A 21,279-nucleotide genomic window follows, 5' to 3' on the forward strand; every position below is an offset into this window, starting at 1 on the left:
AGATTTTTCTTTTAACTCAACTTTGATCACATATGTAGTTACTGTGTTTTGACCTTTTAAAAGAAGTGTCTTCCTTAAAAAAAAATGGTTTTGTGCTTTGACACTGGAGTTTGAGACTGTACCTGTCTCCGGTTGAGGCGATGACAATTTCGTCTCCAACATTCCATGTGACCCCCTTCATGAGAGTCAGTGAGTCGGAGCCTGCGCTCGCCGTCTGCGCCAAATGGGTCCAAGTGACAGGAACAGGAATACCTGGAGAAACAGGTTGTCAACAAAGACTTGCACCTGAGGGGGGGGGGGGTCATCCAATAATAACTTCTTCTCCTCCAGGACATGCGACTCAAATGACTCTGTCAGCTTACTATTACCTGACATGAAGTCATGTAATCAGGGGGTTTTCAAATATTGGAGTGAGGACATTTCAGAAAACTTGGTAAGCCAAACGACCCATTTCCTAGTGTTGTATGAATAATACGTTTATTATATTATCACTGATGCATTAATGTGTGAATGGGTTGATGTGGAGCTGATTTTTAGTACACTAAACGGGTGTTAACGGGTGTAGCAGACAGAAATGATGTTGATCCTCTCATCATTTTGAATGTGTTCCTGTGTGTGTTCATACCATGCAGGTCCAGAACTCCCTCTCTGACACCCAACGTCTTGGTTCCATAGATAGGAAGTTCAGGTGAGCGCAGGTTTCCATGGAGCGTGATGATGGCTTTGTGCTGGAAGGGCGCCCCCTCCTGGCCGATCTGGAGCCGTCCGCCATCTGTGATCAGGATGTTTTCAGCCTGCAGCTCGATGTCTGCTTCATCAAACACCAAAGTCCCTCCTGAGCACAAAGAAACACACACATTACAGTGTTTGTGAAGTGTGAGTGTAAGTTCATATATATTTTAGATTAATACAAAATGATAATGCCATCAGTTGTCTCCATACAAAACTGAATTCAGAAAAATGCTTGCTTGTGTCTTAGAAAAAATCAACACCTTTGCGACAAAAATAAATAAATATATAAATTATATTTCCCTTCCTAAAGAAGTTTCAGAAAAGACATGAAAATAACAAAAAGAGACTAAAAGCCAGAAAGGAAAATAAATTTGCCTCAAAAAAATTATATTTATCATTACATATAAATAACGTCCATACATAAACACAGCCAAAACAACCTGTGAGAATGCACTTTTTTGTACCTTGGATGAGGAGCATTTTCAGCACAGGGGTGCTGGTGTCCAGCAGGATGAACTGGCCTTTAGTGATGACGGCAAACGAGCCCCTCTCGGGGGGAGACAGACCGCCCCACGTGAACCTGGACGACCACACGTCAATGTAGAAGAAATCTGCATTATCCTGAAGAAAGAGACAAGTACTGGATTAACACAAACATGTACAGAAAAAGATCTGAAATCAGTGTCATTATGTAAAACACTGTGTTGTGATTTATCTCAGGGGGTGGTCCCTCACCATCTGGGCGATGCCTCGGTCTCCGATGCTGACTCGGACCTTGGCTTCCTGAGAGCGCTGCTGAGAGTTGGTCACACAGATGATGTGTGTGTTGTTGGTGGACTGAACGTCACACACAGAGCCTGCGATGGTCACGTTCACATCACCCATGTCGGTGCTGTAAGGTGATGATCAATTATTAAAATATAAAGCTTATATTTGACATTGTATTGGACATACAAATATTATTGACTTTATGTATAGAATTAAATAAATATAGTACAATATATAAGGTACACGTTACAATTACTCTACTTGCTTACACATAATAAACCTCTTTATTATAATGTAATAAATCAGATAAATCCTGTACATTTTAATGTAATATCATTTTATAAATGATTATAAAATACAGTAACATGATATTCAAGAATAATATCAGCTATATATTAAAATACAAATATTATCTTACTTTAATATACCATATCATACTACAAAAAGATAGTATACATTCATATATTATAATATAAAATAGTATATCTGATATTATCTTGTTTGAGTTGAGTAAATTATACTATATTACATTATATTAATTATATAAATAATATAATCTTATATATTCTAATTATATAGAATAGAAGAGAAGACATCAAATAAACTGTATTATACATTTACATTGATTTCAAATAATAAATCTCTATAATAAACTGTTAATAAACTCATTTGTATTATATGAATATGATGTTAAGGTATGAGAGTATTGAGGTATGCTATGTTTAATAATGCTATGTTATTGTATCATTTGCTGTATCTTAATAAAGAAACCTTTAGAAATACATCTGAAATCTTATTTAAAATATAAACATATAATAATATATATACTGTTGTCTACTATTTATAATAAGGTGTTTATATATAATTAACTGTACAGTAAATCTTTATTATTGGTATTTTGGATAATGTATTTATGTGAAAATGCTACTAAAAATGAAAATATAAAAAGTACATGATACGTGTCAAAAGTCAGACATTCAAGTCAGGCGATAAACCGATGAAAGCACAGACTTTGTTCCATGTAAGAAAAAGAGATGTTGTGTAAGTTGAGTGCTTTGTCTGAACCAGTGGAGCGTATCTGGGTGTGGCCCTCTGTTCACCTGAAGCCGGAGCCGCTGATGGTGAGCCGGGTGCCTCCAGCGGTGCCTCCTCTGCGTGGAGAAACCTCCGAGATCACCGGAGTCAGCTGAGATTTATACGTGTAGCCGTTTGCTATGTCGACATCATCCAGCTGGTTGACGACAGCCACCTCGCATGCCACCTCCGACTGATTACCTGAGAGCAGACAGCGTGTCAAACACACAGTACAACAACAACAAAAGGACAGCGGGAATCCAGATGCGTGCTCAGAGATAACATATGTCTCATCTTCCTTGACAAGTTATTGTGACATTTGACAAGTTACTGTAACATTTGACATTCCTGTAATGTTCTCCTGCCATGAAAGGCTGTGGGCATTCCTCAGTCTGTCTCCATTAGAGCGTTTAGAGATCACCTTTGACAGGTTAACGACTGCTTTGACATAATGAAACTAACTGAAAAGATCATTAGCGTGGACAGATTCTTGGAAAAGCCCTTAACCTTTACTAAAACTGTGGATTAGAATAAATAGAATATAATCTTTTTTTACGGATGTGCAAGAATGTAGGATACTGGATATTGTGCTTCCCGTAATAATACCGGTAGTACAATAAATAAATAAATAAATAAATAAATAAATAAATAAATAAATAAATAAATAAATAAATAAATAAATAAATAAATAAATAAATAAATAAATAAATAAATAATAAAAACCGATGTGTATCTCTGTGTTGTCTTTGAACCTCTGTGGATAATCCAGGTGAAATACAGTCAGCTGAACTCACTCTTGATGGAGGGGGACATGCAGTAGAGGCGGGACGATGTGGACATTTCTCTGTGGACGTCACACGCCTCCCCGCAGATCGTCACCGTGGAGACATCCGGGTCAAAGCCTGAACCCTGCACCGCCAGCACAGCGCCGCCACCAAAACTGCCTGCATCACAGAGGAGGGAGAAATAACTTGTTCAGTAAGAAAATATTGATATTGATATGGTGCAGCAAATGAAAGCAAAACATAATAAAGCTATTAAATATAAGTGCCAATTTGACAAGTACTGTAAAAGCATCAGCAAGCCTATTGATTGATTAAATACAGTATAGCCTGATTGAGGCAGTACAAGTCAAATGTATGTGTATAATGTATATCTGATATAAGGAAGACTTTCTTTTGGTGGTTTATGTATGTGTTCGAGAATGACAATAGTATTTGATATTTCTCTGAATATTAGGAAAGTAAAGCCGTCACTTTGTCGGTTCAGATCGGCTTTAGATGGTCTGATAGCAGCAACAAAAAACATTTTTTATATATTAACTTGTGTATTTCTACCAGTGACGTTTGTTCTTGGTCAAACTTAGATTTTTATATTGTTGTGTATTAACAAGTAGAAGCCATGGAAGTACACATTTTTAACTTAATTTACAAGTACAAAATATTACACATTTGACTGCAAATAGATAGGTATTCAGTCTAGATCTGCATGTTTCTTCAGTATTTGATGCATCAGTTGTATTCAAGCTCTCTACTTGATATCAATAAGTGCTGATTCACCTTTACTTCTATATATATGCTTTTGATACTGTATATGTTGTGTTTGTGACTGTGAATATAAAGTATAATGTAGAAATGAAGACACTGCCTCTGTCTTACCCTCGTTGGGCTGCACGCTGCTCAGGGTCAGCTCATACGTGAACATGACACTAGACTGGGCGAGACCCTTGACCTGGTGGAGCAGCACCACGGGGTACGCCCCCCCCCGGGTTGTCTCCTGCAGTGCACTGCACCTGGGAGTCAGAGACGGTGGACACCACACAGGGGACGTGGTTCATGGTGACGGAGACGAGCTGAGAGTCGCCGGCAAACCCTGAACCTGTCAGGGTGAGCACCGCACCGCTCGGCCCTGTGGGAAATAACGGAGGAGAGGAGGAGTTACTGAGAGGACGCACACATGATGGGATGGAGCAAAAATATGAACATAATACACTGAATCATATACATGTAGAAGCTTTGGCTTTATTCAGGCAAACAGACAGCTTTTGTTGACCGTATCCACTGATGTAAAACATTATGGATTCCCTTGTAACTTGCAAATAAAAATGTCTAAGTTAAAATGGTGCACTTTTTTAGAATTCATCCATGTACAGTTTATTCTGTTGTTCCTGTAAGAAAATGTGCAACTACTGTCCTAGTGTTATTCATTTGATGTTTTTGGTACATGTTAAACTCCTCCAATCGCAAGGCTTGGCCCTTACATCTTTTTAATTTTCATGTTACGTTTTATTTTTAAATCAACAAATAAATGCCTTCATCAACAGGTAAACAACTGCTACTTTGACTATAGCACATAGACACCAGCATACTGACCAGTGGTGGGGCTGATGGAGCTGATGACAGGCGTGTGTGCGGTGGAGTAGGTGAAGTTGAGAGGAGGATACTGCACGGAGAAGACCTGAATGTCGGCAGTCACCAGCCCCTCGCTGTGAGGGGGGGTCAGGCAGCGCAGCAGCCCAGCTGTCACCTCCTGGATCTCACAGGGTGCACCCCCCACCGTCACGCTTGTGTTCCCCGGAGCGAAGCCGTTTCCTGTAAACACCAGAGGGGTTCCTCCTGCCAGGCTGCCCTCCACAGGGTCCAGGCCGCTCTGGGCGCTGCTGCTCAGGGTGACGGACCCCGATGCGAGGCCTTTGCTTCTCACGATCACTCTGAGGGGGTGGTCTCCTGCAGGCAGGGCGGCCACCATCAGCGTGATGTTGCCTTCGCTCACGTCTGTGACTTCCAGCTCTGAGGTGCCGGCAAACACCGCCACGTCCCCCACACTGCTGCCAAACCCTGAGCCGGAGATGGTGACGGTGGTGAGAGCGCTGATGGTGTCGGGGAAAACACCGACAACCGCTGGAGTGACGGAGGAGGAGTAGGTGAAGGAGCAGCTGGAGTGACAGGAGCTCTGGATCCGGCCCAGGTTGAAGACCACATCCCCGGTGTGAGGCTGAGAAGGAGAGGTGTCGCAGGTGATGGAGGTGTCGGTGACTGACAGCAGGGAGCATGGCTCGCTGGCTACGGTAACGTCTCCTCCTGAGAAGCCGGAGCCGTGGATAAGGAGGCGTGTGGAGCCGGTGGGGCTGCCGGTGTCAGGAGAGATGGAGTCGACCACAGGAAGCACCACGAAGCGGCGGTGGAGCTCGCTCTGGATGGCCATGATGGCGCTGCCCAGGTTGTTGACTCTGACGGCGACGGGGTGAGGCACGCCGATGGAGAGGCCGCTCAGGCTGCTGAGCTGACAGCTGATCTCTGAGAAAGAGCTGTTCATGACCTCACAGGGCTGACCCCCCACTGTCACCTGCACACACAAATATCACTTTTATAAAGACTGACAAAGACACAAAGACTAAAGATGAAGCATCTGGGAAAGGAAGTTACTATAGTATTTGTTCAAATCTTATGCTTTATAATTGTTGTGTGATAGAGATTGTGTTTTGTTTTAGTGTTTGTTGATTTTTAGATATGTGTCTACCTGCCCAGAGACTGCAGATGGAAATTAATCAAATAAATTGAGAGATGTTATCTTCTTTAAAAAATATCATTTCACAACTAAATCATTAGAGTGTTGTTGCACTTGAACAACAGGTCTTCAGCAACAATTCAGTGAAGGTTAAAAGACACACTAATCAGCAGATATCAATGCATAACAGACATTCTTATTATATCTATTTCATTCCCATTCAAATCATAAAGTAGGAAAACCTGAAGAAAAGCAGCAATAGGAATCTCTGTTACTCAACATTTCAATATATTTAAAATAAGATCCCTCTAGTCATGAGCCATAGAGAAGATGCTAACCTCATTAGCGCAGGCGATGTCGCTGAAGCCTTCGCCCTGAATGCTGATGATCTGGTGGTAGGTGCCCTGGTTGGGGGAGATGGAGTAGACAGCGGGGGTGGAGCAGGCGGACACTGTGTAGGAGAGGCCGATGGAGGTGTCGTTGATCTGGGGACACTGAGGGGAGGCCACGCACTGCTGGGCTGCTCTGGAGACACGGCGAGAACCTGGAGGAGACATTTAAATCCATTGGTCAGATGGAAGCGTATCTTTGGATCTAACCTTGTTTTATGAGTTGTTGTCAAAAATATCTATTGGTCTTCATGAAATTATTTTGTACCTCCTGTCACGTGTCTGGCCTCGATGCCTCCCACGCTGACGGAGACCGCGCTGCTCTTCTTCGGCCGAGACTCCACCTTCACCACTCCCTGCAGTCTGATGGAGTTAGAGCCATCAATGTAGCCACTGCTGTAGTAATACACACCAGGAGCAGTGAAGCGGTAGCTGAAAGACCCTGAGAGGGGCAACAGAGGGAGGGATGGTCAATAAGGGACATCAAATCATACAGCCTTCCTAGAAGATTAAACATCAGAATCAGAATACTTCATTTATCCTGGGGTAAAAGGGGTTTCGTGACAGTGGCTCCATTTTGAATGAAAAAGATACAAATGTAAGAAGTTAGAGTAAGAATGTGCAATAAAACGATAACATAAAACTTGATAAATATTTGTATAAAAACATAAGAATTTGAAGTAAACGTGCAAAACAATATATACCAAATAAAAATATGTATATTATCATAGGAAGTTAAAGAAAAGTGTGCACATTTAACTACAATATATAAGATGCATATTACAATATTTACACTAGTGTATTTATATTCATATTTTAAATGGTTAGGCTTCTGATGGTGAAGTAAGTCCTTGTACCAGACATGGTGTGCATTTGTCTATCACGCATATTAAAAGGTGTGACCCATCACATATCACACATTACATTTTGTCACATATCCAGAAGCATTGCAGACAGTTAATGGAGAAAACCACCTTGTTGTTGGAAAGATATATTTTTCTTTAGGTGAGATTATGTTGATAGATTTTAAGTGCAGCTGCAGCAGAACTGATGGGAAATGAACAAGAGCTGAATCATAGACAACGTTTTCTTATTCCACTGACATGGACCATAATGCAGCCAAGGAGGTATGCTGTTTGTCAGTCTTTACTGTACTGTAATTACTTTGCTACGTGTCTCTTAGCTCTTTTTACTGCAGTGTTAGTGTACTGCTTTTTTATTATGCTGCTGTGTTTATTGTATCTCTGTAACTCTGGCACAACACATTTCTTCGGGATAAATAAAGTCCTATCTTATCTCATCTTATCTTATCTTACATTGTCATATGTTTGTCGCTTATACTGTGTTTTATGTTTCGTTTTTACAGTGGATTTGGAGACAAATAAACCCATTAAGAGAAATCCGCTTGTGTCTGCCTGTGCTTCGAGGGAAATATAAGATCAATGTATTTAATAAAAACATACTGCTAGTGTTAAAGAAGATAAATGTGGAAAAGCAAAATAAAGTTTTAAAACATGGAAAGCCTTGAATGTGCAAGGGACTATGTAATCTGATCGGACTCAAGTGCTGCAGAAGATTAAGATGTGGGTGAGGAGGTTCGTTTTTATATTTTGACCTGAACATGACTCCATTATTGTTATTGCACTCGGGCCAGTGACTCAGTACTCTACCTTTGGCAGATTTGGCTCCGCTGTTGAACGGCCCGTCTCCAGGCGTGGTGTCTCCTGGGCGGGGAACACTAAAGACCCGGTACTCCACCTTCTGTAGGGTGGGCGCCTCCCAACGCCACATCACTGAGTCTCCAACATAGGCATCCACTGAGGCAGGGCTCCAGGCATAGCCCTGTCCCAAAGCTGAGACAAACACACAGTTAGACTATGGGCTCAGAACAGTCTCATAATACACACATGCACACAGAAGGATTCACACTTGTATTTCTGGATCCACACTTGTGTTTTTCAATGCACAAACAAATGTGTTCCGTTTCATATACATGTAAATAATATCTAAATACAGAAAAAAGTTTTACATATGTATTTTTGATCCACACATATTTGTTTTCCTTTTAAATCCGCTGCACCTGCAAACACAACCCGCTTTCTGTGCATGGATCGCTGTGCATTCGTGTGTGGGTTTTTTGAGACTCTCCTGACGGTCACCCGATTCGTAATTTTTTCTATCTATAGCCAATCAGATGTCTCTGACAAAATAAAATCGCCACTCTCAGTACAGCGCCACTTTCCGAACAAGAAATGCACGCATATACAATATTTTATATTATTATTATTATTAATAATAATATATATATATAAATAAAGACATCTTGTATTTGAGTTACACCCGCTATTGATTAATTTAGTCAACATTGGACCTTAACACCGACCACATAGCTATAGTGAAATAATATAATCGAAAACATTAAGCCTCTTTGATTTAATAATCGGAGCTGAAACCTCTCTGCCATCTCATACAACACACACTCCCTTATTTATCTTTGAATAATAATAACGTAAAAATAAAGACGACTATACTACGGTCCTTCTGTCCTGAGATTAGCGCCTGCAGGCTCCATGGACCTGTCAGCTCCGGACAGCGCAACATGCGTATATGAAGCGCTACATCATGAACGCAAGAAGTCATACCCACGTGGGGGCGCGCTCATGTGATTGGCTTAGAATGGAGGAGACATCTGATTGGCTATAGATAGAAACAATTACAAGTACGAATCGGGTGACCGTCAGGGGAGTCTCAAAAAACCCACACACGAATGCACAGCGATCCATGCACAGAAAGCGGGTTGTATTTGCAGGTGCAGAGGTTTTAAACAGAAAACAAATATGTGTGGATCAAAAATACATGATGTAAAACTTTTTTCTGTATTTGGATTTTATTTACATGTACAGTATATGAAACGGAACACATTTGTGTGTGCATTGACAAACACAAGTGTGGATCCGGAAATACAGGTGTGAATCCTTCTGTGTGCATGTGTGTATTATGAGACTGTTCTGAGCCCATATTAGAGTGACAGATACAATTCCACTTACAGAAATGTGTTCATTGTCTACAGCTAATCAACATGTAATTTAAATACCATACAAATCTGTTCTAAAAATGGCCAACTATGTCAAAAAAGGAAGTCAAACTGGTTTTTAAACACTTAGAACAGTGTTTGGGTGACGTCACATTTAATCCACAGGTGACAGTTACCTTCTCGAGGAAGATTACCGGTACAGTAAGTAAATCCTCTTTGTGTTGTACTCAGATTTAATTTGACACCTTGAAAAAGGATAAAAATGTGGACATACTGCGGTCGGATCCCTGGTTGTCCACCATGTGAGTCTTCTCTTCCGACTTCATGATGCACTGCAGCTCATTCTCTGAGGCGGCCTCCACCTCACACTCTGCTCCACCTGTCAAATCACCACAAAACACGCGTGAGAACAACAAACGGAAGCATTTGAATACTGCTTCCCCATATTGGCACATCTCTGTAGATGACCACTCGACAGCCCTATCGTTTTCCACAAAACACAATCGGCTATTTGTTGGTAGAGACTATTGCTGCGGTGATAAGTCTTTGAGAAAGAGCTGGGTCTGTTGATGCTTACCGAAGGAGACTTTGTTTTCAGAGGTGTTGTTGCTGAAACCAGATCCAGAGACAGTCAGCCTGGTGCCCCCCTGCAGGGAGCCGAGCAGGGGGGAGATGCTGTGGACTTCCAGGATGTATTCAACGGTGGCGTTCACACCGTTGCTATCAAACAAAAGAAAAAAAAGAAAAGTCCAAATATATCCCAAAATAAACCATGTTTTTTGGCTTGTGAGCAAAATTGATGATGTTATTTTTTCTGATACTTTTTTGACTGTTTTATTTGTATTGAAAAGGTGATTACTAGGACATTACAGCACCATCATTAAAACAAATATTTATACAAAAATAAATGAATGAATAAAAAATACTATTTATATAAAAGAGTATAAACTAAAATATATTATGTATTTTTAAATTACAAATTGCATTAGTTGATTTATATATTGATATACTGTATATGGCAATTGAGGAAGGGTTCTTCTAGAAATTGTTTGTTTTAATAACTTACTTTTGTGGATCTATTTTTGAAGTGTATAATTAGATGTAATATGAAAGAATAAGTGAGATAGGTAGGATTTAACTGCAAAAGTTGTATCATTTGGCATTAACTATGTAAACAGCCCTCCCATGAATTGAAAAATAAAGCATACTCTGCCTAAGAAAAGGCAACATTTACATTTACTTCTGTGTCATTTTCTTAAACATACATACAGTCGGAAATGTTTTGTGAGTACATTTTTTTTTACGGTACATTTTGTACAGTATTATGTATACAGGTTTAAGGAAATCCTTATCTTCACATTAGTTAAATCTACCCCTTAAACAATGTGTGTTTGACGTGCAAGAAAGCGCTCATATCCGGAGATAAGATCAGCTCTCTCTCCGATGGTATGTAACAGATGAGCTGCTGTTAATGGGAGCTGTACCTTGTCTTGGAGAAGCCATTATTTCCAACCTGTACCTCCACCTGGTACAGGCCGGGGGGCATCACGGGGAGACGGCAGGTGATGCTGGAGGCCGTCCACTGCACCGTCACACACTCCTTCCTGCCTACCAGCACCACGCTGTCGTTGTTTTGGCCGCCCAGGTTGGAGCCCTGGATGGTGAGAACTTCACGGCCTACACAAAAGAAATGTAAAAACACATCAACAATTTTCCACTGAGGAGCCTCTGTCACTCAAGTGTCAGGATGATTGGCAGATGGTAGTTCCCTTTTATTCTCAAGAGGTGCCACTAATTGCCCTGCAGATGAAAAGGTAGTGTTGTTGTGTGGATGCTTCTGTATCATTAACTATAAGCACACGGAAGACACACTAGTCTCTCACAGTCTCCCCCTGTTTAGTTATAGCAATGGGTCAAAACTGAGAAACAGCACTAATGAGGTAACAGTGATGACAAAAGCTCCCATTGACGGTGGTGACAAGCTATCCCTCTTCCCTTTAGATATTCAAAATCTTACTCAAGTAAAGTACAAAAGTATAGGCATCACAATATACTTAAGTACCAAAAGTTTCTATTTCAGAATCGTATTGATACATTCATGTGTACATCAAAGCTGGTAAAGGTGGAGCTTATTTGAGTTAATGCTGGATCATTTGCCGTATAATTATACTTAAATGCTTAATTAAGATTAATATTAGCTACGATTATGAATCTGTAAAGTAATAGTAACAAAATATAGTGGATTAAAAAGTACATTATTGGCCAACAAAATGTAGCGGAGTAGAAGTATAAAGCATAAAACTAAATACTCAGGTAAAATACAAGTACCTCAAAATTGTAGTACAGTACCTGAGTTTACATTCCACCACTGACTAATAGAAACCCGGTATTTACAATATCTGGTTAATTAATAATTTAACTACCTCAATAAAATGTGTTATGGATTGACAGCCCTACAAATACAATATAAGAGGAGAGGCAGGAAGTGTGGTCATAATGTGCATTTTTCTGTCACAAGTCTCTTGAATATTAAATAAAATAACGCTGTTGACGATAAGAAATTACATTTTTGAGAGAAACTAAATTCACAAGATAGAAATGCACAAGGACAAAAGATAACTGAGTGATTTATTTTGAGAGTGTAATAAGATAAGGGACTGCTTTGAGGCATGGCATTTAGGAACTGAATACATATCCTATTTCTTTTCATAAACAAAGAACAAGCACACTATGTATGTATCTGTTGCCTTCAGCAGACAGATATAATTTATATTGACCTTTCAGCACAAAACAAATCATCCCTTATAAACCTCTCCTTTCCCTTCCTGATGGTTCTACCTAGCTGAGACATGATCAAACTCATGCACACACTTTATGAATGCCCCCAGGAAAAGACTCTGCACTCACCGATCACAGTGGTGTGTCTGGGGCTCAGGCCTGAGATCTGGGATGTGAGGTTGTCGTCGTAGGTGAAGGAGCTGCTGGCGTCCTGACTCATGTTTCCCACCATCACTGTGACCGTCTGTGCTCTAGCAGTCCCCTGAAATAAGTCAATAACAACTTTGATTTATTAAGAAATAGGAATAATAAATGCCTTTTTCAGAGCTCAGACACTTTAAAAAGCTGAATATTGGAGACAAACTATCATCACTTATCTATTATCATTTTACAAGTTATTTGTTATAACATTTTTTTTATGAAACAACACAACTTTGCACTTACAAATGAAAAGTTGAATTCATATTAAAGGGGCCCTATTATGTTTTATGGGGTTTTTCCTTTCCTGTAGTGTGTTATAAAGGTTTGTGTGCATGTAAATAGTCTGCAAAGGTTAAAATCCCCCCCCGCCTGAAGCACCTCCATTGGACTCCTTCTGTAACATAGTGACATCACTACGTAAGACTTGAACCTCTATTGGCTAGCGCTCCAACACATTGTACGTGATAGGCTAAGGGGAGGGACATATTTGACACATCTCAAGCACGCCATCTAACCAATCAGAGCAGACTGGGCTCTGGTTTCAGACAGAGGGTGAAAAGAGGTGCTGCAGCACAGGCAGTATGAGAAACATAAAGAGCTTTTTGAACATTAAAGCATGGAGACATGTCCCAGGAGAGACACTAAAACTAAAATATGAACCTGAAAATGACCAATATATATCCTCTTTGAATCCTCACTTTAATTAATCCAAACGTATAATAAATAAGGTTTTGCGAACTTATATTTTTGCAATGTTTTGACTAATGAAAGTGTATAAGTTTGTATCTTCTTGGTCGAATGCACTTATTGTAAGTCGCTTTGGATACAAGCGTCAGCTAAATGTAATGTAATGTATAAGTGTGTGTGTTCTGCACTTACAGCTGGTGTTCTGCATTTCAGCTCAGTGTCAGTGGCTCTAACCACGGTACACTCGTCACCGCCGACAGTAACTGTGGTTTCCTTGCTGAAGCCGAAACCGCTCACTGTCAGAAGTGTGCCACCTAAGAAGAAAACAAAGAGCATAATGGTTATTTAGTATTAAATAATAGGGCCATACTGTGATAATTAGTACCATTTGAGTAATGTCTTACCTGATAGACTTCCAGAGAGCGGGGCGAAGGAGGAGATGATGAGCTGGATGGTGAAGTGTAGGACGCCCCCTGGAGAGCGGGAGCTCCCCAGAGAGGGGAAGCCCACAGACACGGAGTACGTCCCGGCACTGGCGCTGCCCAGCCTGCACACCTGAGTGGTAGCTGCAATGGGATTCACAATATCTGGTTAATATCCTTCTAATGGATGATTAACCCATTTTAACAACATGATTCAGTTTAATAAAACCGTATTTACGTACCGCTGATCTGTTCCACCTCACATGGGGTCTCTCCCACAAAGATGGAGGCGTTCTCATTACTGAAGCCAGTTCCAGTGACAGTCAGAAGAGTCCCCAGGCCATTAGATCCTGTTAAAGTCAGCCAAATTCAATCTTAGATTAATATACACTCACCACCATTAATATCAATCACCAGATAATAGGAAGCTTGAATCATATATTGTTTTACCACAAAAGCTTTTTTTCCAATTCACAAAAACTTGACATGGTTTTTGTTGGTTATTAAGTACTTAAAATAAAACCAGTTTTATTTTTAAACTGTTAAAGATTTACCAATACCAATCATTTACCAATTTGTGCAAACTAAATAATAGAACGGTAAAGACAGATTTTATTAACATAAAAGTAAACATACAAGTCACAATAAATAATAATAAAATAAATACAAATAATATTTTAATAATTTGAGGATAATTTGTAATGTGTTCAACATGTTAGTATAAACAGATCTAGATATATGCAAACAATAAGAAGAATTTGGAAATAATCCATTTGAATTGTCTCTTTAATTGTTCATCTGATATAAAAGAATCAACCTTGGTTGAATGTATTGCTTCTTAATAATCAATCAATAACCAACAATTCTTCATGCTACATGTTTGGATAATATGTACCTTGAGATGGGCTGATTCCAGTCACGACAGGAGTCTTGTCTTCGGTCCATTCGAACCCACAGTCACCAGAACACTTTGAGGGAATCCCGTTGATGATCACCTCCACCTGCAAACATCATCAAAACATCAAAAGATCTTGAGTTAAGGAAGTTTCACAACATTACAATTTGCCACTGGATGGGAATAACCACTAATATGAAATCACTGCCAGTCATAACAACAGAATAATAGAGGCCTGTCAAGCTCAGTCACTTCAGCACAAAGGAGTTATTTAGTGCATGTCATCATACTGTTGACAGTTCTGCTGTTTAAGTGGGCGTGTCAGACCTGACCTTTGCCTCACCTACCTCTATTAAGCTTACCATTGATAAAAAGATGCTACATTGGCTGTACATAGAAAGGATGTATGTTTCCATCATGTCTTTTCAGACATGTGAAACCAGGCATGTGAAACTAGATAGAACATCCTGAACTTTTGACCTATGCGCACTACGCATTCTAGATGGGGCAATAAAAGCGTAAAAGTTCCAGCCACAATTCTGAGAAGGCGCTTGTGGTTTTTGACACCTTGAGAGCGGTTACAGCGGGTATGAAGACAATGAAGCACAGGATGCAGGCGGCCTACGCAAAGGGTCGAATCAACTTCCTGGGCCAGCGAATCGTAGAGACAAGCTGTCCTCATTGTCTCTGTTAATAAATTAAGTCTGTTCATAAATGCGGTATAAAGTTTGCATATTTGAAATTAAATGTTTCAAGAAAAAAACTTGATTCTAAACATGACATTTACAATGTGTTCTGCTTTCATGAAAAATGTTCATATTCCCTCTTGTTAAAATTGTATTTTATTACTATGAGTCTTTATTTGTTTTAATTTTAACTTTACATTTTTAATTGTTCATTAAGTAAAAGTTGAACATATGTGACCTCCTTCTCCCTCAAAGGTAGAAAAGGGGAAACCACCTGATGTAGAGAGGGAGGAGGCAAGAGAATATAAAAGATGATGTGTGAAGAGAAAGGGGGGCTTTTTTAGGCTTTTTGAGGCTTGAAGGCTTGGAGGCTTGAGAGCTTGGGGGAAGTTTTTGTTATTTTTTAAGGATTCTTTTAATCCTCAATTTTTGTTAAAACCTTAAAGGGGACCTATCATGCAAAATGCACTTTTGTACGTCTTTTATACATGAATATGTGTCCCCGGTGTTCCAGGGAACTCACCAAGTGTCAGAAAACACAACCCTCTCTATTTTCCTCCATACCCAAATCTCTAAAAAAGGGGCTGCAACGGATCTGATACAGACTGATCCAGATTTGAACACTGTCCTGACGTCAGGACGGTGGCGCTACGGCTATTGGGCCAACTCTCCACCTATCAGGGGAATGTGGGTTGGGCCACGGCCGGCCATTGCCGCTCGAAAGCGCTGGAGACGCTGTAGTACATATGCCAGGCCTGTAAGTGGCGCTGTAGTCTGCCACAAAAGCAGCGAAGAAGACTTCCCGCCCATAGTTACCATGGTTACCCTTCTGTTTATTCTCCGCTGTGGCTTTTTTTCTCCCTCCCCGAGGCAAGCGTTTGCTCCCGCTGCTTTAATTCAATGCAATCCCTCCCCGTCGAGGCAAGCACTGTAATTCTCTCCGGTTAGTCCACCAGCAGATGACAAACACCCACCTCTCTGCCTCTTCCAAGGAACGAGGGGACCGTGCGGCAGAGTTTCAGTTTCAGTTACTTTCGCCGGTCAAGATGTCCGTTAAAGTTTAAATCTTCCGGACAAAATTAGAAAAGTGCCGGTCAAAGGTCTTCTTTGTTATTTATTGAGCTTTAAAACAAATGAATAACGACTCTATAGGCCTATAATAATATAATAAAACACAGAGGACGGAGATCTTTTTTTCTCCCCCTCTTGACTTCATCAGAGCACGGCTCCCCTCTCCTGCAGGGGGGCGTGGTCTCACAAAATCAGACCCGTAGACAGCAAACAGCACATAGAGCGAAATGAGGCATGGCTAAAATGCATGATCTGTTTGGTATTTTGAAAACAGAAACGTATAAATATACCTTATATAGGTATGGCCCTACAATATATCATTTACATATAGCATGATAGGTGTCCTTTAATAAAACCGGTTTGTACTTTGTACATTTTACACTCTCTCGTGGTTTCTGAAGGTATCTGCTTGGTCTTAGAGTGAGGTAAGAACACCCTTCCCTGGAAAAGGCTGACATTAGTTGATTATTTGGATTTTAAATTGTTTAAGGGGAATAGAAACTCTGCTAAGGTTAAACTATAGTTTCACATTGGTTACTGTGGTTGAGGTGGTTTTGATTGATGTTGAAATATGACATATGCTCTGCTGATGTGGTAATGTCACTGCTGTGATATTAATGTTTGACTCTGGCTGTGTTTGATATTACTTTTGCATTGTTTTAATTGGTATAAGGGGATCCAAATTGGGGGTTAGGGATTGTGGGTCCTGAAGCTGCCCTCATTACCAAGGAGTCTCCCAACGACACAGGGTTTCTCCTCCAGGGGCAGTTTAGATACTGCTCTGGGGTTCTACCAGCCCACCAACACCCACTACACTATACACTCCGTTTTGCTATCCTTGCGGTCGGACATCCGAGGCTGGAGTGCCTAAAATAGGGATATGACGGGCAGTTGTGGTGTTGCTGTAAACGCCCCCCTAAACAGATTACGTTGATCTTGCGTGTAGATTCTGGGGGGTTTAGTCCTAAAAGGATTGGACGGCCGTTCACCGGAGCCTTATCAGCACCGGAGTTCGGTATCGGAGACGGCCTAGATATTAACGTTGGTTGTATCGAAGTTAGATTCCTTTTCAATGTACAGTAATCATACGAATCAAATCCAGCCTGGAGGCATGAAATATACAAAGACAGCTTAGCTGCACTGTGCAACGCGACACACTAAAATAGGACTTGCTCTCCAGGATTTAAAAGCAGCAGAGGTGAAAGCAAACAGATAATGCTGAAACCTTAAACCAGATGTGCTGCCGGCTTTCAAATCACGGTCTTACCTGTGGTTTGAATTCCCAGACTCGAAAGTAATCTCCTGTCAGGCTGCGCATCATCAGCCCTCCCTTTGTCCTCTCAGTGACTGAAACAACTACGCTGTTGCCGACAGTCAGGGAGTCATTAATCTGTAACGAGGGCAAATTCATAAAACAATTCATTTATAATGTCTTTAAATTAATTTAAATAAAAATAAAAACATCAACGAAACACAATACATTAGTGATATAGAAAATAAACAATCAGTTGATAATAATAGACAATCATAACATTTTAAAATGATATCAAGCTCTTTAAGAAACATTAGCCATATCTGGCTCATATTAGGACAATACAAAGTGTCCAAAAATACAGTACAAGTCTGATGAACATTTAGGTCGTATTGAGACTATGACTGCTGCTGCTTCTGCAAATACAATCTTGGACTAATGTAATTGAGTCATTGGTTTTTACATTAATGTCCTCTCTGGTGTTTATTTTACTGACATTTGATTGTAATGTTGTAATTTGTAGTCTTGCAAAAATGATTTATAGTTTGTTGTTGTTATTTTTTGTCTGAGCTAATTTACTGAAAGGACTTTGGGCTGCATGTATGCATGAAAGGAGCTCTAGTAAAGTAGTGGAGATAATACGTTTGTAACAAAGTCTACTTTTTGTGAGCAATACACCAATATTGTAAAATGTAATTGAAACAATGCCTGTTGAATCTCTATCTATCGCCAAATGAGGTAACATGATGATGACTGAGCCTATGGCCACGGATGAAATGTTTCCATTTGCAATATTATATTATGGGTTGTCTGAAAGGGCCATCACTAAATATGACACAGAAGAGTAATATCCAAATACTTCTACATATTAACATTAACATTAACAAAACTGAGATATTAGATATTGTAACTTTATCGCTAAAAAAACTATGATAAAATAGGAAGTAGAGTCTGACCTTCATGAGAGGCTGGTCTCCGGGGTTAGTGAGCCAGTTCACCCTCCACTTAGGCTGTCTGCAGGTTCCATAGCTGCTGACGCTGACCTCCCCCATCCCTGGGACCCCCTGCAGAGCGAACTTCAGGTCCTCCGGGCTGATGTCCACTGGCAGACCTGAGAACAAGAAGCGGCTGTGTTTAAACACCTCACTGCAAAGCATCTGTCACAGGTTGTAATGAGTGAATACATGTAGAAGCAGAGAGTGGTGGGATGCAGCTAAGTATTGTTCTTAAGGAAAATGTTGCAGTAGAAATAATGATGCATTGTGGGCATAAAACTGTATTTATTTAAATAAAGTGTGCGTGTCAAGAGCTTGTATCGTGTATCAATACTGTGGAAAATTACTATTGAAACTGTTTAAAATGGGAAAAGGTTACTAGAAAAACTTGAATATTTTTGACAACATTTCTTGTACTTAACTTACTGTAGGTATTTCCATTATAGTGTACTTTGTATATCAGTAAAGATTATTATTCTAATTTGGAGGCCTATATTAAAGAAAATTCTACATTAATTTGGCTTAGTGACTTTGTAGATATAGATAATTCATACAAATAAAAAATCAACTAATACATAATGCTCCTTTTAATAAAGGATAAACTACCTAGAAGTGTATGAAGTTTAAAATGGAAAAGTGGAAAATCGTGCAACTTTGCAAACAAATCGTTTTTTTGAGGTGGGAAACACAGGGTTAATCAAAGCTCTCATGGATTTATTTTATAGTCATGATTATTTTAAATTGCAAGAGACATAAGAAATATCTTGACTTTAATCAAATTGACACATTTAATGTTTTCTTAGTGTGAACATAATGCAGGCAACATTTGCTGGGTCATTGCTGCAGCTGTCTGCCTCTGTGCCGTGTGCATTATGTTTTCACAGTACAGTAGCTGATAGGAGTCATAACATGACAATCAAACATCTCCTGCATACCATCGACTTTGTGTTAGTGTCAAACAATGTCAAACAATGTCAAACAAGTGGCTTTCAAGTCAGTGATGCATCATGGGTTACAACCCTTCAAGTGATTCTATCTGTGGTTCCACGTACATACAATGTAAATACTAGACATGCTGCTCTGATGTACCTTCCGCTTTGCCTCCATAGATCTCCACATCAAAGGTGCCCGTCAGAGGGGGGGTGGCTCTGTGAGGGCGGGTGAGGCTGATGGAGGCTGCTCCCTCCCTGAACACCGCCATGTCCTCGCTGCTGTTGGACTAGGACATTGGATGAAAGAAATAGAGGATTAAAAAGAGAATCCATAAGATTTAGACAATTCCTACTGTAAATACGATATGCTGCTTTTAACACCATCCTACAGTATGTTTGGAATAAAAACTGATGTCTTGTTTAGGGGAAATCAAATCATTTAAAGATGAAACTGCATTAAAAGAGTGATCAGTCATGTAGTGTTGTATGAAATGATGCTTGACACTGATTTTTATGGCACTAACATTGTGAAATTGCATGTATTTGTTCTTGTTGAGTTTAGTGTATTTATATAAAGGTACGACATTGAAACTCTAAAGCTATTAATACTGTGGTACAGAATGTCCCACAGTTTAGATTATTATTTTTTATATTTGAAAAAGTTATGTAAACTAATTGCAATTATGTATACACACAAAGGCAAACCCTTGGACAACATGTTGTTTTTGCTAAATATGACAAATTAACACTTTTTACTATGTTTTTACAAGTAATATATATATATTTAAAAAATGCTGCCTGTTACAGAAATCCTATTCGTAGGCATAGGCTAGTTTGGCTTATTTTGAGAGAAACATGCTGTTTTAGAAATACATAAAATAATGTTTAAATGGCTATTTTGGGTTTATTTTTCAACCAATCCTACAATAATGCTTGGCAGAATGTTCCCTTGGTGTGTCATGACTGTGAATAAGTATATCTTCCAGTGAGATAGTTAGACTTTATAAGAATTTTTTAAATAAGATTTCTTAAAACTCATCATATAACACAATCAGCTCTTGCTTTAATACATTATTCTCAAAACACAAACAGTGTAGAATTAGGTACCGATGGATTCCAGTTGGATTCAATTCCCACTTCCCCCTGCATTCACACATTTCCGTGCCAGTCTTTATACACCTATCAGACTTTACTCCCTCTGTAACCTGTTAGGCGAATACTGAGTGTGTGCTTGTGGAGGTTGGAGACACACACAGGATCACCGTGGCGCCTCTGTGCTGTAACTTATCGCACAGCCGTGGGCTGCAGAACATTTCCTGTTCCTGTGAGTCACACTGCTGAGGCTGATCCTTTAAATATGACACCTATTTTTTTCTTGGGGAAAGTCCTTTTCTGGCCTTTTGTTTGCTGTTAGTAAATCCTTGTATTGTCTATTTTTAAACAATTTTTAAAAGGTGCTTTACCCAGAGCTTAGCACAGTTGCATCACAGCTGGATGTTAACATGAAGACATCTTTGATCAAATGAGCTCTACTAAAGTAAACGGGAAAGCCCCCATCTTTTCTCTTTTACGTAACCCAACACTCAAGTTAGGTTCTTAACAGCTAAAAACACTTCATTTCATGCCTCCGTATTTGATTGTGAAGAATATTGTTGTATTAGGAACATATTGGAGCACAAGTGAAAAGGTTTATGTTTGGAGGAGTGTCTTATTTAACTGACAGGAAGTTTACTTTTTTTACTTAATTTATTGGCCAGATTTTGTGTTTTACCAACTATATGAACCTAAACTAGACGCACAGCACAGCACAGTATTTTCCTTCCGTCTATACTGTTGCCCAAGGAAGGAATAAGCAG

At 39.8% G+C, this 21,279-nt stretch overlaps 1 protein-coding gene across 1 annotated transcript in view; it reads right to left on the bottom strand.

Annotated features, from left to right (window-relative positions):
• Nucleotides 1–21,279, bottom strand: part of LOC117477846 (fibrocystin-L-like) — a 54,824-nt gene that overhangs the window by 21,540 nt on the left and 12,005 nt on the right. Inside the window, 23 exon segments of the mRNA XM_034124621.1 lie at nucleotides 123–252; nucleotides 626–835; nucleotides 1,197–1,353; nucleotides 1,468–1,624; nucleotides 2,601–2,775; nucleotides 3,369–3,518; nucleotides 4,233–4,341; nucleotides 4,343–4,482; nucleotides 4,947–5,919; nucleotides 6,420–6,625; nucleotides 6,739–6,912; nucleotides 8,141–8,323; nucleotides 9,779–9,883; nucleotides 10,082–10,224; nucleotides 10,989–11,181; nucleotides 12,412–12,544; nucleotides 13,363–13,484; nucleotides 13,575–13,736; nucleotides 13,835–13,942; nucleotides 14,488–14,593; nucleotides 17,512–17,634; nucleotides 18,453–18,607; nucleotides 19,581–19,710. Coding sequence (XP_033980512.1) covers nucleotides 123–252; nucleotides 626–835; nucleotides 1,197–1,353; nucleotides 1,468–1,624; nucleotides 2,601–2,775; nucleotides 3,369–3,518; nucleotides 4,233–4,341; nucleotides 4,343–4,482; nucleotides 4,947–5,919; nucleotides 6,420–6,625; nucleotides 6,739–6,912; nucleotides 8,141–8,323; nucleotides 9,779–9,883; nucleotides 10,082–10,224; nucleotides 10,989–11,181; nucleotides 12,412–12,544; nucleotides 13,363–13,484; nucleotides 13,575–13,736; nucleotides 13,835–13,942; nucleotides 14,488–14,593; nucleotides 17,512–17,634; nucleotides 18,453–18,607; nucleotides 19,581–19,710 — 4,244 coding nt within the window.

Source organism: Trematomus bernacchii, unplaced genomic scaffold (assembly GCF_902827165.1).
Source record: "Trematomus bernacchii unplaced genomic scaffold, fTreBer1.1, whole genome shotgun sequence".
Taxonomy (NCBI): Eukaryota; Metazoa; Chordata; class Actinopteri; order Perciformes; family Nototheniidae; genus Trematomus; species Trematomus bernacchii.